The following is a 17,845-nucleotide window of genomic DNA, read 5'->3' as shown; positions in this document are numbered from 1 at the left end:
AATCAGGTGACAGAATTTCAAGTTGAAATGCTACCTGACCCCGAACATATCTTCGCTTCGGTCTCGAAAGCGAAATATTTTTCCAAACTGGATTTGTCCAAGGGGTATTGGCAAATTCCGGTAAGGAAAGAAGACCGACCGAAGCTTGCTTTTGCTACTCCCGACGGGACATACCAATGGTTGGTGATGCCGTTCGGGGTACAAAACGCGCCCAGCGTCTTTACCAGAATGATGCGGAAGTTGTTGGAGCCCTTGCGCGATAGGGGTGTCCACAACTTCATGGATGACCTCTTGTTAGCTACAGAGACATGGGGTGAACACCTCGCTCTGTTAGCTGACGTTTTGGAGCGGCTACGTCAGGAGGGCTTGACAGCCCGCCCTTCCAAATGTCACCTTGGTTTCAGGACATTAGACTATTTAGGACATACCCTGAGCCAAGGCACGCTGTCTCCAGAGAAGTCGAAGGTGGAGCAGTTGAGAAACGCCGCACGCCCCACCACGAAAACGGAAGTGAGGTCATTCCTGGGACTGGCCGGATATTACCGGAGGTATGTCGCTAATTTCAGCGCGATTGCGGGCCCGTTGTCTGACCTAACCAAGAAACGGACCCCGAGTAAGTTCGTTTGGACAGATGCGTGTGAGCACGCATTCCAAACGCTAAAGGATAGACTTACATCCGACGCAGTTGTTCGTCTACCGGACTTGGATAAAGAATTCGTTCTGCGCACCGATGCATGCGACACGGGACTGGGAGCAGTACTGCTCCAGGAGCATGACAAGACGCTTTTTCCTGTCGCATACGGCAGCCGGAAGTTGTCTGCTGCCGAGAAGAATTACTCAGTATCGGAGAGGGAATGTCTTGGAATCGTGTTCGGCAAATCACGGTTCGAGCGATACCTATATGGACGTAAGTTCATATTGGAGACCGACCACCAACCACTCGCCTATCTGGCGCAGGCAAAGTTGTCCAATGGTCGATTGATGCGATGGTCGCTGTTTTTACAGCAGTACCAGATGCAGATCAGATACGTGAAAGGATCTGAAAACGTAGGCGCAGATTTCATGAGTAGAAGCGCCGAAATGATATAGATCATTTGTTATATTTTCGTGTTCATACTCAGTTTAGCATTTAGTTCATTTTGCTGATTTTGTTCTTTATATCGTGTAACACTTTTGCTTTTTTAGTTTGAGTGAATAAAATCCTGATTTTATTCTCAAGCGTGGGGGGATGTGATGTTTTACCCCAACCCCTTGTATTATACATGTATTTATAAGTCTGTAAGTGGAGCCAGGTAAGCTTTGTTTTTCCAAGTGCCTAAGTTGGCTAATCCTCTTACGTAACCCAGTCTTTGTTTGAGCTCTTGAGTGGAAATCTGGCGGGAATCTTTGTACATGGGAACACGTGACGTAGACAACTTCAAAGAGCCGGAAGCCGACAATGGTAGGCTGGACAGTACATGGGGACACACAGACTGACATTTTTATGATTGACAGTTCGATCAAATGACCAGAGTCCGTCGCCATCCAATCGGGATGCGTTGTAGGTGGGACTTGATTCGAGAAGCTGGAATAAGACTTGTACAAGCCTGAAATTCGTCAGTTGGTGTTTAAGAGTCGCAGTGACACACACTCCGTTAGCCATTCGTAAAAATTGGCGGAATTTAGGAAATTCATGAAATAGCTTCGATCAGGTAAGTTTGATGTTACGTTGATTCTGCTTGATACGACTGCTGTTAATTGAAGAGAATTTGTCGTATGTATACATTTTACTTGTATTGAAGTATGAATAGTTAATTATGACCTTAATATTTTGCATTTTTTTCATGACTTTAGCTAGTACTTTTGTTTACGATTGATTACGATGTTGATTCGTTGCATCATTATTCATAATGTTACTATGTACACCTTATTTTGTGAGGCGAAAATGTTCTCTTCTTTCGCTAGTAATATGTGTGCATATTATTTCGTGGATTATTACGTTTACGCCCTTTTGAAAGGACGATTTGTATTTGTGAAGAATTGTATTGCTCGCTAGCCGCTATAAGAATTAATATTTCTTTGCGTAGTTATATTTTGGTAGACAAGAAATTTGTTTACGTAATGATAGATTTTGCCATTGAGTAACGGATTGCCGTTTATCACCATTTGAATGTGAATATTGTGGATTTGGTACGCTTGTGTAGGAAATATATAAATATATATAAATATATAGATAGTCATATTACTAATCGTAGTAATATTTTAGTACAATCATATTTGAAATATTTTGTATGTATATACTGATAGGGCTCAGTATGTAGATATTTGAATCCTTTGTGTGATTGTGTTATGGCGCCATTTTTGTAAGCGGCGGAAGTGTATGGGAATTTCGATGTGTGCGCATGCGCGACCCAAATGTCCCGCCTTAAACTGATGGTTCAGTTCAGTGACGTAGTGTGAGGGAAGATTTTTATAACCCTATGCTAATGCATTATACCTTTCAACAGGAAGCTTTCGGGGGACGAAAGAATCTCAGAGAATTTCGGGGGACGAGAGAAGTTCAGAGAATTTCGGGTGACGGTGAGAGATACCGAGTGAATTTCGGGTGACCTCAAGGGATACCGTCAAGGGTTCCGGATACTAGAAGAGGAACCGGAAGTCAAGATAACGGCAAGGAACAAGGATAATAGAAGAGGAAGCGGAAGTGGAGATCACGAAAGGAGAGAAAGACAAGGGAACGAAGAGATTTAGATGAGTAGCACTCAAGAAGGGAAAAATCTCCTCACACTGTGAACTCAAATGATGATCAAAGGGATCATTGGGTGAAAGAGAGACATTGATTACTTTAAATTCTTTTAAATTTCATTTATTAAATTGTTATTGTTTAAATTTCATCTTTGTATTTCTTTTAATTTAACTGTCGGCATTGCTGACTGGGGGCTCGTAGCCATAAATATATTTAGTCAATAAATAATATAGTGTCCAGAATTAACCTTCTGAATAAGGACCAGGGGAACTTCTCATAATTCGTTAAAGTCTATAAGAAGAACCCCACCCCTAGACAACCACTACACCCCCACAGTTGTCTTGCATTTGGAATCTGTCGGAAGAATTGAAACGGACAGATTTACATCAGTAGTAGGCATGGATGTCAGTACATTAACCCCACCACTTCCGCAAGCAAAACGTCTTCACATTATGTCACCACATTACACTACTTTAGGATTTGTGTGTCTTTATTCGGTCTATAAAGTGCTAAATGATGGCATTGATCACTCATTGGAGGGGAGATTAACCGAAAAAGCAATATAGTTCTAGGAGATTATTCTTTAAAGTTTGTAAAGATAAAACAAATACGGTATTATTCTTGAAAAATATAAAATTGACGAGGAAGATACTTACCAGATGTGTTTCTGCCCTCATTTGCTTTGTTCTTTCAGGAAGAAATTCTCTTTCTCCTTTGTATAACTTCAGCATATGCCGTCTGCAATAGAAAACAAAATCTGATAGCGAATGTGAAAAGCAAATAGCAAGGCATAGTTACATATGAAAAGGTTAGACAGGACCTGTTTTGGTTTTGATTTTTCTTCTTCTTTCTAACCGCGAATTTCTGTCTTAATATTTTAAACTTTTAATTTATTCAACATTGGGCAGAAATAAAGTTTTGACAATTTATTTTACAACAAATGTGAAAATCGTTTTGAAGTCATGCTCAGGGTTGAAATTAGGTCAAATAAATCCATATCCTTAGTAGACTTTGGCGGCATTTCTGCTTTCAATCGTTTTAATAAAGTGTTCCGTTCACATCATCTACGTGTGTAATTTGGAATTTTCGTTTTGTTTTTGGAAAACACTTTTCAAAATATTGCAATTAATAACTATCAGGTTTGATATTTAGTTTGTCTCTACACTCTTTTGTAAACATTACTTTATCAATCATTCAAATTTGTTTCAGTCGATATGCATCATTGAAAGAGATTCACATGAGCATATACCTTTGTAAATGGCTACAAGGATGCGTTAAGACTTTTAACTGCATTAGAGTCTCATATGTTCAAGTTTAAAACATTGCAATTTAATTTTAAATTAAAAGTATAACAGACGAAACAGATTTGCATTTCCAAGGCGTGACCTTATACAAAGATTTTACTGAACTCTTTCAACACACACACCCACACACACACACACACACACACACACACACATATATATACATATATATATATATATATATATATATATATATATATATATATATATATATATATATATATATATACGGTTCATGAGAAGAGGAGTAAAACAGGAACAAGCCAAAGATTTTATGATATGTCGGCTACATGGAATTTCCTATAAAATGAAAGCTTCAGTAAAAATGGAACATTACAGTAGCGACATACTTGCATACTTATTTTGTGGTTTTGTTTTCCATTCAAGATTGCAAAAGTATAACAAGTCTATTATCAACTGGGTCGAAATACACATTTACTTGGTAATTAGATTTTTATTGACGATTTAATTCACTTGCCCCACGCGTGTCATATCGCAAAAATTGTTTCTTTTTAGGTTGGTATGAAAAATGAACGTGCACGATCTGTATGTTTTTGAATTATATTGGAATAGTTATTAGGGCTCGGTCTGATCGATAAAAATGTATAAAGCCCGCCATGTAATATGTTTACTTTCGTAAGATAATTTGCCTATACTTGGTATAATTGTTTTCGGTTGGATAGTTAGAAACGAGAAGGCCGCATTATGTCAAGTGTTTGGAGGATGGCTTCCAAAATTTAAAATTGTCCCTGGCTTTCCTCGAAAGAGCACCAAAGCAAACGTCTACGTGTCTATTTATTCAAAGTGTGGATACTACCTAATAAATTAAACGTGCAAGAATAAACAATGGTCAGATTTCAAATGGCAAATGATTGTGTGTTTATTTGTGTACGGTTTTCTTGGGTTTTTTGGCGGGTGGGGGAGCAGAATTTCCTGACCTCCCCCATTTGGTCCTGCATGAGGGATGAATACAAATTAATAATGTCAAAACAGAAAGGAAAATAATTTCACAGTTGTTTCAAGGACTTGATGTGTTGCACATTTTGCACTCGATCAGACAAAAACAAGGTCAGAAAAATGTGTTAAAATGGATACATTGCCTCTCCAGCTCAATTAACAATATAAAAGATAAGTCTTTTATCTGAATCATCCGAATATGACGTCACACCACTGTGACAGGACTGTTTTAATAAAACCAGTGAAAATCATATAAGTAAAAGAATCGCTCATAAGTGCCAACTTTGTTCACTGCAGAGAAACTTTGGAAAAGATGTTGAGTAATATAAAACTGTTTCTTCCCATGGATACATACACAGATGAAATAAGACAACATTCTCGACTATTAAAATCTTATGAAATGAACACATCGTAAAAACTGTAAAGATATCGAGTTTAGGAAAACGTTTGTTTCAAGTTTAACGTTTGTTTGAATGCGCTACGATCTAATTGCTTTTAATTTTCATCAAGAATATGCTCTAGATATTTTAAGAATCATAATAGAAACCTGATCAGTTTGGTTTGTTGCTAGGCTACTATTGCAAACAAATATTAGTCTCGAAACTGTGCAGTCATGACAGTACAAGTGTGAAGGCGAACAGAACTATAGAGTTCGGCATTAACATTGCGACAGGCAACTCGCACATGAGCCACGAAACTTTTGGCTTGGAGAAGTATTAGTCCCAGTTTATATAATGTCTCGTGAGCATACGTCATACAGATCACCAGTAATAACTACAAAGTACATACAATCGAATCACGCGTCCTAGCGCACAACTTAGCACATCAGAAGGATTCCTTGATGGCTTGGCCATGTATTGATGTACATAATAGCAGTGTTTCTCTCGATAGGAATACATCGATGTGGTTGCTACACAAAATATAAGATACCGATTAACACATAACCAAGCAAACGGATTCAATAAATTTTACGATTAAAAATAGAAAATTGCGACATTGGTGTAACACTTGCATTGTATTAACGAACAGAAGAAAGTAAAGAAGATCTAACCTTAGGGACAAATAACTGACAATACATTGATTTGTATCTATTTTGTGGTCCTCGTTGAGAAATTCATTGAATGGGGATTGCGTTACGCGGACAGATTCAGAGTTTTAAATCTTTGCTGCCAAAGAGTCAACTTGTGTGATATAAAATTAATTTGACTGAACACGCATAAGTTATGGGGAACCAATTTCTGATCATTTTGTGTATGTAAAAGCTGAGTGTAACAGTAGCATACTACTTTGAGTTTAAGGAGAGTATTTATTAGTGCAGCCTTCAACGAATTAAAAATACGCTCTTAATTCTTTCTCTCTTTCAGTCTCTTCGATTATTGGAATTTACCTACTGGTATGTCAAGTACGTCTACATAATACAATAACAATATGACATGAATTAATTGAAGTTTACATACTTGCAATTCATGTACGCCTACATAATACAATTGCAATATAAGATGAATTAATTGAAGGTTACCTACTTGTACGTCATGAGTAGGGAGTAGATCACACTACAGCCATATATTCCTGTAGCTATACCGGAAGCAACACCACATCCTGAAAGTTATTAACGGAATACCTTTAATGTTTGATTAATAAATTGACCATAAAATAAATGAGAAATAGAGAAATTGTTAAAAACTCTTACTCCCGTTACAATCATTTCACCAAAGGATTACATCTTAAAGATTCCAATGTATCCTATAAAAATGTTATGCTACGCATTGTTTTCACCAAAATACCTGAGAACTGCTTTCTTGCAATTGCCAAGTGATGCTTTATCTGCCTACTGCATTCCTACTTGAAGATACAATTTGACATCCATACATGAATACATCTCTGGCAAAGACTATTACGGAACAATTTAAGAATGAATACATTTGAGATACTATTCAGGAGTATTTAACGAGGAACATGGGCACATTTCCACCCCTTCCACCACGCCCAATCATGATTAAAGACCCGATTAGAACCGATGTTCCTTCATTATTGTTATGATTAGCTACTCCAGTATAAAGACAACATCAGATGATACATTGCAAATTGTAATTTCAGACCTATCCGAGTATTTCGATTCTATATGCAGTCAAAGTCACTCAACTGCTCATGGACATCGTGCTTACCGGGAAGTTTAAACATGACTCTATATAAACAAGCGTCCGTGTCTTTCATAATTTACAATCCAACACAGATATGATAGCACACCGTTTAATCACACGGGTTTGTGAAAAATGTATCCACCTGGAACGAACTCGGGTTGTAAACCAAATCTTACTTGAAGGGATAATTCAGTCAGGAGCAACAAATTATGGTCGTTTGCATCATCTAACATTCTACAAGTTAACCCTACGAATGTTTACCGCTGTTGCGCAATATACTACAGCATATTTCCCCCATCTAATCATATTACAAACAAAGTGGACTCTTAATACCAAATATCAACATCAACCAAAGAGAAAAGAAATATTCTTCTGACGTATCGTTCGAGTTCTCGCGAACGCGATGTTATTATGTTTACTCATGATGAAAGTAATGATTAGTGTGCGCATAAAGTAAGATTTGAAATTCATGTTTTATTCAATTCAAGTTTTTGTTGCTTTCAAACATGTGTCAATGTTTTAGAGCATTGTCTGTTATCAACATTACGAACCTTGAAGAATATACGGTATTCTAAACTTTTCAAATGACTCTTCCAATGAAAACAGTTTGCTATAGTTGTGTAGCGTTTTCCGCCAAGAATCTACCGCATACTGTTCGGCAAGAATGACCTGAAAGAGATAATCAACAGTTTGCAGATAATGTAGTTTGGAATATTGAAGGCTTCAATGACTGCTTGCTGCGGAGTTTAGCTAACTTTCAATAGTTATTGTTCATTTAACTCTGGATTTAACAAATATCATCAAATCACTTAATATTAAGAATGTTTTAAATCAGGAACAGTCATATTGGAATATGCGTATCATAGGTATTTCTCAGCAGCTCCTTGGAATATGTCGAAACACACACGTACCTTTCTATCATTGCTCGGGAGAAACCCACACTTCAGAAATACCACACTAACCACCAACATAATAATATTAACGTGACTGAATTTTTCAATCAGTAACAATCCACTAAATATTTACATGAAGTTCAGGTGCATATGCTTGTACAAAGTTAAAGCTCAATGCAGTTTTCAGAAGACTGTGAGAGATATATTGTTTCTAAGCATGTATGTGCAATAACATTATGATATTAAAGAACACCGATGAGATACATTCCATAATTGAAAGTAAAAACTTAAAGAAAAATGAACATCAATATCTTTATAAGAACGGAGAAATAAAGTTCGTGGCTTTAATTGTTACAAGAAACACAATTCGAGAAATATAACCGTAAATGTAATTCTTTAAACCTCATATTTTTCTGAATGTGATCATGAACAGACCCGTTTTTAAACATGGGCTTAAAATGTGATGCTAATATTATATAGCTCTCATACATAACACTTCGGAATAATTTCAAGATAATTTGTATATCTTTCCAATATTACCTGGTACAGAAGTATTGCCATCATGAATGCTGTGGAGAAGATAGGATTGGAGTAGGTAAATCCGGGTACGTTGTGAATGATACTTTCCAGATATTTATTTCGAATTGTTTGTCTAAAAGCAATATATGAAACGTAAAGCATGACTGAAAGTTGAACATTAATTAAATTCGTCTCTCAACTATCTCATTGCTGAATTCATAGATAAATTATGGATTTGGTATCACTACAAACTATTCAAAGAGAAATGTTTTCGCTAATATTCAACAAAATATCCTACTATCAGTTTAATTCATAAATACACTTATTTTCTCGCTTTTTATACATCCGAGTAAAATTAACTCAACAAAATATTATGAACTGCTGATTACTATACCACTACTACTACTATTGCTATACTACTACTACTGATAATAATAATAATAATAATAATAATAATAATAATAATAATAATAATATGAAGAGCTAGACGATGATTTCAAAATCCAAACGCATCAGGATAATGAGAGGAAGACGAAGACAGACAGACAGACATGCAAAGTGAGAGATTGCAGTGTAATTCAGGTACAAGTAACTCAATATAGGTGAGTAAAACTTTAAACTATTCTTGAAGAACATTTTGACTTTGTAATCTTAACGTGTCTATAAATCTGTTCATTTTCAATCGTCGTTCTAGCTATACGTGGTTGATACACAAACTAAACGTTGCAATGTTGCTAAAGTGGAGGGTTAACAGTACAAGAGAAATAGTTTCTGTTAAACGTCTTGTGACGGTGACTATCGCTCCCTCTCCACGTTTTTTCCGACGCTAACCCCCTTTTATTTGCTTTGAAATTGTTTAAAACGCTTCTGTTAAACGTCTTGTGACGGTGACTATCGCTCCCTCTCCACGTTTTTTCCGAAGCTAACCCCCTTTTATTTGCTTTGAAATTGTTTAAAACGCTTAAGTACAGTAACAAGAGTTACACTAAATGGTTTTGTTAGGTTATGATCTAATTGGCGTTTTGTCTACTTCAACTACGAATTTGCGGACGAGAGAGAGAGAGAGAGAGAGATCAATTTTGCTTTAAAAAAATACTTCGTTTATCCAATGAGTATTTAAAATCATTCATTATTTATAATTTGTCATTGCTTGCATTAATATGTTTTTCGTCATTCCTACTTGAGGCTGAGAAAATGTGCGTCATTGACAAACTGTCAGAGAGAGAGAGAGAGAGAGAGAGAGAGAGAGAGATTTCGGCGACTTGCGTGGCTTTCATCCTAGTTGGATGCATTAAGTACTTGACATATATTTCATTATTTTGCGCCGATAATTCATTCTTTTCCTGGATAAATAAGATACAGCATTATTCAGATTACTTGACGATGAACAAGGCATAACAACAAAGACAATCACAAAACTAACTTTCTAAGTGCCTTAAAATATTATACACTAAGTTTGATATCGTAACTGCATACTGAACAGAATAGACGTAAGACAAAACCAACATGTTCAGAAAAGATTCGAAGGAACATCTCGATTGTAAAATTGTCAAGATGTGAGCAATTTTATTTACATGCAAAATTTAGATGTAATGTGACCGTGTGTTGGGAAATGTTGGTGTCACCATGAATGCGTTAATATCAGGAACATATCTATGCAGGGGAACTCTGGATTACCATGGCGACTTACAGTATAACGTATATTGTACCTTACTATTACAACCATAATAATAATAAGGAGGTCTTTGTTTAGTGCCTAATCTTTAGAAGCTCTAAGCGCTTTACAACATTAGACAACACATATAAGATAAAAACATATAATGATATGATTACAAACACAAACATTATGACATTAGAAAACATTAAAAAAAAATGCTGAGAATATTTAAGGTGGGAAACATTATTAGGTTTTACGTTTGTTATTGCAGTCGAGTAAGTGAGTTTTGAGAGCCCTCTTGAATGTGATCACTGTGTTTTTGTGCCTAAGATCAGTGGGCAATTCATTCAACGTTGCTGGGCCCTGGTATGCAAAAGATCGCTGTCCATGACTTTGTTTTCATATTTGGTATAATGAGTATACGATTGTCAGAAGAGGAGCGTAAGTACCTTGCTGGTGTGTACACTTGGGTGAGGTCGGATAGGTATATTGGACTAGAGTCCGACAGTGAAACGTAGCACAGAGAACAAATTTTGAGTTTGATTCTGGATCGAATGGATAGCCAGTGTAGGGTACAGATCTAAGCATGATCCGAGCAGCTGTGTTTTGAACTTTTTGAAGTAGATATTGAGATGTGTTTTGAACTTTTTGAAGTAGATATTGAGATGAACCAGACAGAATTGAGTTACAATAGTTCAGTCTTGAAAGTACTAATGAACACACAAGCGTTTTAGTGGATCAACTGAAAGATATTTGCGAATGGAGCTGATACGTCTTAGCTCAAGATATGCAGCCTTGCATATGTTCATGACATGTTGGTGCAATGTGAGAGTACTGTCCAGAGTAACACCTAGGTTTCCTACTGATTGTGTGACTTTAATGTTGGTGTTGCTGATATTTATTGTTTGAGGTAAAGGATGTGAATGAGAAAGTCTTTATTGTGATCAGAATGACCTCAGTTTTATCATCATTCATCTGCAGCTTGAAACATGTCATCCAGGATTTCACATCAGAAATGCACCTCTCTACACCTTGGATGGTAGCATCAACTTCAGTTGGGTGGCTAGATTTGTATATTTGGGTGTCATCAGCGTACAATTGGTGAGACACTGGATGATATTATATGACACTTAAGAGCGACTGAGTGTACTTAATGAAGAGAACAGGTTCAAGAACAGACCCCTGTGGAACACCACAACATAGATCAACTGGGCTGGAGTGTATTCCATTTGCAGATACAATTTGTGTCCTGTTGACCAAGTAGGACTTGAACCACAGTAAGGCTGTATCATGAATGCCAAATACATGTTGGAGACGGTGAAGTAATATATCATGGTCTATTGTGTCAAATACTGCAGACAAATCAAGGAGGGTGAGGACTGTAATCTTTCCGCTATCCAACGCAGACAGAATGTCATTAACTACTTTCAGAAGAGTAGTTTCAGTACTGTGACAAGGGCGATATGCAGATTGTACATTGCTAAAAAGACTGTCTGAATTTAGATGAGATACAAGCTGAGATAGAACAACATTTTCTAAGATTTTTTAATATGATTGGGAGATTAGAAACTGGGTTGTAGTTCTTTAAATCGTTATGTTCTTGTATTGGTTTCTTCAGCAGAGGCCTTACACTGGTAGTGTTGAAAAATGATGGGAATTCCCCAGACGAGAGAGAGGTATTAAAAACATCAGTTAGTGAAGGCAATACTGGATCTAAGCACTCAAGCAGCAATGATGTTGGAATTGGATCAAGTTCACATGACTGTGGTGCACTCTTCATCAGGATTGTACGTACAAAATCCATAATGACAGGTTAAAATGCTGCTCATGGTTGCCGCTCAAATTCTGTATCCCAACTGTATGGTGACGACGACTGAATTGAAATTGTGGTGTCAGGTTTATCTCTAATGGTTTGTACTTTGTCACGGAAGAAATTTGCAAACATGTCCGGAAGGTCGACTGGAAAGAAGGTAGTTGGAAGTGGTGTAGATTTGTTCCTTGACATTAGCTTGTTAATAATCTCGAAGAGCTCTTTGCAGCTGGAACTTGCCATGATCTTAATAGTATAGTGGGCTGATTTCGCTGCATGGATTATATTTGTGACATTCTTCTTAGCGGCTTCATAGATTTGCTTATGAATAGTGAGTCTGGTCGAAAGCCAAAGTCTCTCAGCTTTACGGTGGTCTCTTTCAGCAGTGCGAAGCTGGTCCCTAACACTGCTTACCATGGAGAACACTTTTAAATTGATACTCTGCACTTGGTAGCTGGGGAATGATTGTCAAGCAATGAACGCAGGCAGTTATCAAGTTGTTCTGCTGTAGGAGGTAAGGACTTTGTTAAGTTTGCTTGGATGTCATGCATTAGTTTGGTTCTATTTATCATAAGGAGATTTCTCTTAGTAGCAGATAAAGGTGGAGGGTTAGGAACTGATACATCACGATGGCATATAATGCAGAGGTGATCTGATGCATGGTCATGGGATACCAGGGAGGACCGTAGAATGTTATCATCAGGTCTATGAAGAATCCAGTCTAAAATGTGACCATGTTTATGGGTGGGTTGGTTAACTGATTGTTTGAGGTTGAAAACAATAATAGGATCTATGAGTGTTGATGTATTTGAGTTTCCGGGACAGTCAAAGTTACAGTTGAAATCAAGAAAATCAGGTTGCCACCTATCGAATTTCCATAGTCCAGGAGATTCGGAAACTGCTCCAGCTTGTTTTTCTACTAGGACAAGGGCGGTACAAGCAGAAAAAACTGACTGACCTTTGCTCCAGTGTGAGTGTGGTTTGGACTAGTTCAAACGATGTGTGGTCGAAATTAAATGTTGTGGTGTGGTTAAGACGTTTTATCATGGAGTTCTTTGTGATGACAGCAATTCCACCTCTGCGAGAATTACGGGGGAACGACATGATGGAGTAACCAGTGGGTGTTAGATCCACACACTTGGGCTCATCTCCTGATGTTTTTAGTCATATTTCTGTCAGGAAAAAGATGTCAATATTCTGGTCGTTGAACTATTTCTGTGCGCTTTTCCGGTGATCCTACTGAATGGGCATTAAATAATGCAATACAAAGAGGTATCTCTTGGATGGTTGACACAAAGGTTGAAGAATGAATTGGGATTTGAATTAGGTTATCTATATTAACGGTCGAATAAATTGTTGAGCCGAAATAAGGGAGGTAACTGGAATTCTTCTTCCTGTTCTACGCCGGCCAGCTTTGAAACAACGTTTCTTTTTCCGCTTCTGTTTACATTTAGGTGATGATGAATGTAGTCCTAGTTCGCTTAGTCTAGAGCACAATGTAGTGTGGAGAGCCAAAGAGTGATAATTTAAAGCAATTAATGAGGGTCCATCGTAGCATAAACGGGTTGACTGACGAGTATCACGTGCTGGCGGTTTGTTCAAAAACAGTGGAGCAAGGCAGCTGAGAAAAAGTCTAATTGTTCTCATTTCCAAAACATGGAGATGAAAAAAACCATACGAATATAACAGCCAATACATAATGGACACAATAACGTAGTTGAAAACAGGAAACAAACACAAATATCATGAAAACGGCACTAAAAAACGGAACAACTGCTTCAAGCCGGTTAAGCAATAGTGGCCATTATGTACACATTTAAGTAATACACATGCTCATTGGTCTATATATTGACTTGCACGTTTGAATGGAGCTTAAAAATAAAATTTGAAAACCAGTATGGTTTTCATATTGACTTGAAAGCAATATTTTCTGAATTCAATATTCATTCAAGTTGAGAAATATATCAGCCAATTTATCTGCTAAACTGTCTACGTTATAATAACATTTTAAAGAAAATTACTGTTAATATTTGAAAAATTTCTCATAGGTATATTTAATTAATAAATTATTTCTTGTCAAGTTACTTGTCAAGTTACTTGATATATTTTGGTCAACCTCTGTAAATGGTAATACACTCCGCAACACAATTGTTTGCTTCATTTAAAATAGAATGTCTTGAATTATACAGTACTCTACCTGACGTGTATATTCTCTTGTTTTAATGCAATCGTAAATTCTGGTGATGAATTTCCCGACAATGCACATAAAACAGATCTGCGCAGGAAGCTCCATCATCACTGTTAATACGGCCGTAACGTCCAGAAGCTTAAGATCCTGGTTAGAGATAGTGTATTGAATTTGTGTAACTTTACAAAGCAAATTATATATTTTTAATACACTTTATTACCAGAAAAGCTGCTTGGTTTAGTGACATGTACTTTATCTTTTCATGATAACTAGAATGTTTATCGTCAGTTTTTATAATGTCGTGCTGAGAAAAAAATGATTAAAGATTGTATTTTGTCAATGTGTTATAAACTTACAACCACATGTGTAATCGAAGGTATAATATTTTAATAGCCTGTACAAATAACTTAAACTGTAAACATAATGGGAATCGGGGCGAGAGGAAATATGGTATGCAGGTAGTAATAACTCTGGTGATGAACACTTGTTAACAATCCAAAAGAGCCTAACACATCTCCAGGGAACTGACATAATAACTGACATAAGACGATTCCAGTTCATAACCAACAAGGTGTAACTTATGTTTTCTTTAATTTGTTATTTTACGAAAGTTGGGATGAATATTTAAATTACTGTTGATACTTTCTGTGCGAATAATCAAAAAAAAAAAAAAAAAAAAAAAAAAAAAAACACAGCAGAACATAATCAACAAACCGCTGCCATTGCGTGGAATCCAGTAAAAATTTGCTACTTCAGTGTTATATAAGATAGCAAAAGGCAGAGAGGTCACGTATGCGCTAAGTACTGACTATTTCAATAACGGTTGCTGTTTTTAAGAAGTTGATTGCACATACCTTTAATGGACATTATTCACTTTATTTGGATTCTTCTACAACCTCTGGAAGGTCATTATTGTCACGCCATGAAAAAAACATACGTCAAAAAACAATGTTAAAGTACCATGATACCTTTGGACGAGGTAAGTGTAAAGGTGTAATCCAGTACAAACCAGATTGAATGTCGCGTTCTCTGATGTCACAATGAAAAATCTTCGTGCTACCTTAAATTGTGCCGATTAGACCCGACATGCTGTTGTCTTCATCAAAACTTATGACCTGTAAGTTTCCTAATGAGGTTAAGCTACAGATCATTCAATAATCAGGATGGAATGGACTTTGACTAAAATATATTAGTATTAAATTTGGGAACTACATTTCATATTTAATTTAAGATGAATAAATGCGGCTACATTACCAGATCTGATGAGTACATGCATTGCTCACATCTAGCTGGACAATACGTTTGAACACACATGGAAAACAGATTGAATGCTTCGAATGACTGAAGAATCTCTTTATTTTGTGGGTGAAGATGCTGGGTTTTCACTCACTGAACGAAACATATACGCTATACACTCGTATTCAGCAAATATCTTCTATTTTATCAGTTATGCCTATCAGTAGTATGGACTGGTTTTTCCGTCAGCTGTGACCCATATGTAAAGTATCTTTCTATAATCGAATTTTTTATATATACCATAATTGCACATTTTGCGCCATTTAAAATAAGAATAAATCTATTAAGCACGGATGTTTCATGCCTATGATATATTATTTTTAAAATATTTTGCCATGTTATACTCATACACCCTCATTCACACATAAATCGTATATAGCTTTAGTCAGAAATTACTAGCAACTAGCTTGAATGCAGATCTAACCGAAGAATTTAAGACATTGTTTATAAGTAACTATGCCGATACGTTTGGGAATTAGTTATTGATCTCTACAAGCAGAATCAACAAATATATCTGCAACAGTCTGCAGTCAATAATGACCCATAAACTGACCTAAGTGCAAAACCTAGAAGTACATGCCACAAAAAGGTAATTTTGGTAATTTGTTGTTTTGATTGTCAAGACAGTTACATACACACCATTGCTGAACTGTGAGATTAAACTTGTTTGGAAAATCCAACGTGACTGGAAGTATGACAAAAACACGGACAGGCAGCAATACTACTGTATTTCCCTACTGTATTCATGGCGAGCCATACTCTATTTTGTTACCGGTTTTTCGGCAACATTACATAGGAAGCCAGGCAGTATAAGAAGCACCTTATCAAAGTCTGAGTTACTAAAAAACAATACAACGATGTATTTCTTCTTTCCACAACGGGTTCTTTACCAGAACGTCTTTGAACACAGTTTAAGTTTGTAATGTATGGATAAACTTGACATATGCAGAAAGGAAAGGAAAAGGGGGAATGATAAGAAGTGGGATGATTCAGTTTCCGCTATAACGACAATTTGCAACTGATGGTCAGTATTGTTCAGCTTCTTCAGATATCAGTAGACTGACAAATCAAACTTCTAACTCCCTCATTATTAAATACGCGTGTTATCTTAGCTACATAAATGGAATCAAGATACATATACGATTGCTTTGTTGGTATATTCTAAAGAATTAGAGTCATTATGAAATACATTTCTTCACTGGAATTCCTCTGACTGCGTAGTGTTAAATTTCTTCATTGGCTGAGTTCTTCTCTTTCGTCTTCTTGTTCTGATTCCTTTTGTTATGCAGCGGTTAATTTCCCATCGCAATAGCTTCTTCTATATCTGAGTCTGAGTCGGAAAAAATTATTTCTTTGATCCCTCTTTTTCCTTTTGGGGGACTCTCTAAAGACTAGTGTCCTTTTTGTTGACAAATACAACAGGTTGTATTTACATTTCCTCTGGACCTGATTTCTTGTTCTGCGGAGTTTTCTTTTCTTTGACGTTGTAAACATTTTATAGCCAACGGGACTTTCTCTTCATAGATATAACAGGTGTCTTCACATTTATCTAGAAGTCTTGTTGGAGGTGCGTTTCGAATGATTCTCTGTAACTCTCGGACGACAGGTTCGATCCATTGTCGCTCTTTTTCATTTCACAGATTCAAACAGAATGATTGTATGTCATTTAATCGACGACATCGTGTTACTTAACTGACTGAGGTCAAACTCGGGTGTAGAATACGTACCTACATTTACTGTAGTTGTAGTTATTGTTGAACCTCGCTTCTAAGTCGGATCCAACTACACACTGAACAAGCCTGGATCTTTAGATCTAGGTACATGCAATTTATTAGGTATACTCACTATAACAAACAAAACATACCCTGATCTGCCGGCACATTTTGCGACTGCATATCAGTGTCTATATTGCTTATAATTTGACTCGACTTATGCGTAAGTAAAATATGCAGTTCTGATTGCAAACGTAGACGTTACTTTAAATGAAGATAAAAATACGTTCCACTATATATGCGATCCTAATATATTGTGTACATTTGTGCACCATCTTCACGATTTATATTGTGAAACCTTAATCCTCATGTGCATACAAGGTCTTTAAGTAAATGCACTCTTTTTAAACGGACCAAGTGGTTGACTTCGTTTCTTGATGCATTATTTTTGTTTTACCTTTCAACCCTAATTTGTCTTCTGCTATCGTCACAAATTTCGGAATGTGTTACAATAGATAGATAAAAAAAATCTTTTAAACTGACTGCCCGTCGTACATTTTGCAACAGTGAGGGTTGTGTTGTAAAGTGATATCTTTATTTATCTATACAAAACATGCCAAATGCATACTGCTAATATAATAAA

The 17,845-nt window shown here is 36.5% G+C and overlaps 1 protein-coding gene across 3 annotated transcripts in view; it reads right to left on the bottom strand.

Annotated features, from left to right (window-relative positions):
• LOC149806805 (stimulated by retinoic acid gene 6 protein-like) overlaps positions 1-14,338 on the bottom strand; it is a 40,434-nt gene extending 26,096 nt beyond the window's left edge. For 2 of the 3 annotated variants that reach the window (XM_089957897.1, XM_089957916.1), the window contains exons 1-5: positions 14,204-14,338; positions 8,561-9,882; positions 7,679-7,796; positions 6,510-6,585; positions 3,382-3,463 (exon numbers count right to left, since the gene is read on the bottom strand). In XM_089957897.1, coding sequence (XP_089814023.1) covers positions 3,382-3,463; positions 6,510-6,585; positions 7,679-7,796; positions 8,561-8,701 — 417 coding nt within the window. In that variant the 5' untranslated portion in view covers positions 8,702-9,882; positions 14,204-14,338. Of the gene's footprint in view, positions 1-3,381; positions 3,464-6,509; positions 6,586-7,678; positions 7,797-8,560; positions 13,209-14,203 lie in introns of those variants that run through there. The other variant, XM_089957906.1, reaches the window with a different exon arrangement.
• Between the last annotated feature and the right edge of the window lie 3,507 nt (positions 14,339-17,845).

This window comes from Sinohyriopsis cumingii, chromosome 1 (genome assembly GCF_028554795.1).
Source record: "Sinohyriopsis cumingii isolate HCF-2022 chromosome 1, ASM2855479v2, whole genome shotgun sequence".
NCBI lineage: Eukaryota > Metazoa > Mollusca > Bivalvia > Unionida > Unionidae > Sinohyriopsis > Sinohyriopsis cumingii.
This window is presented reverse-complemented; position numbering and strand designations above follow the sequence as displayed.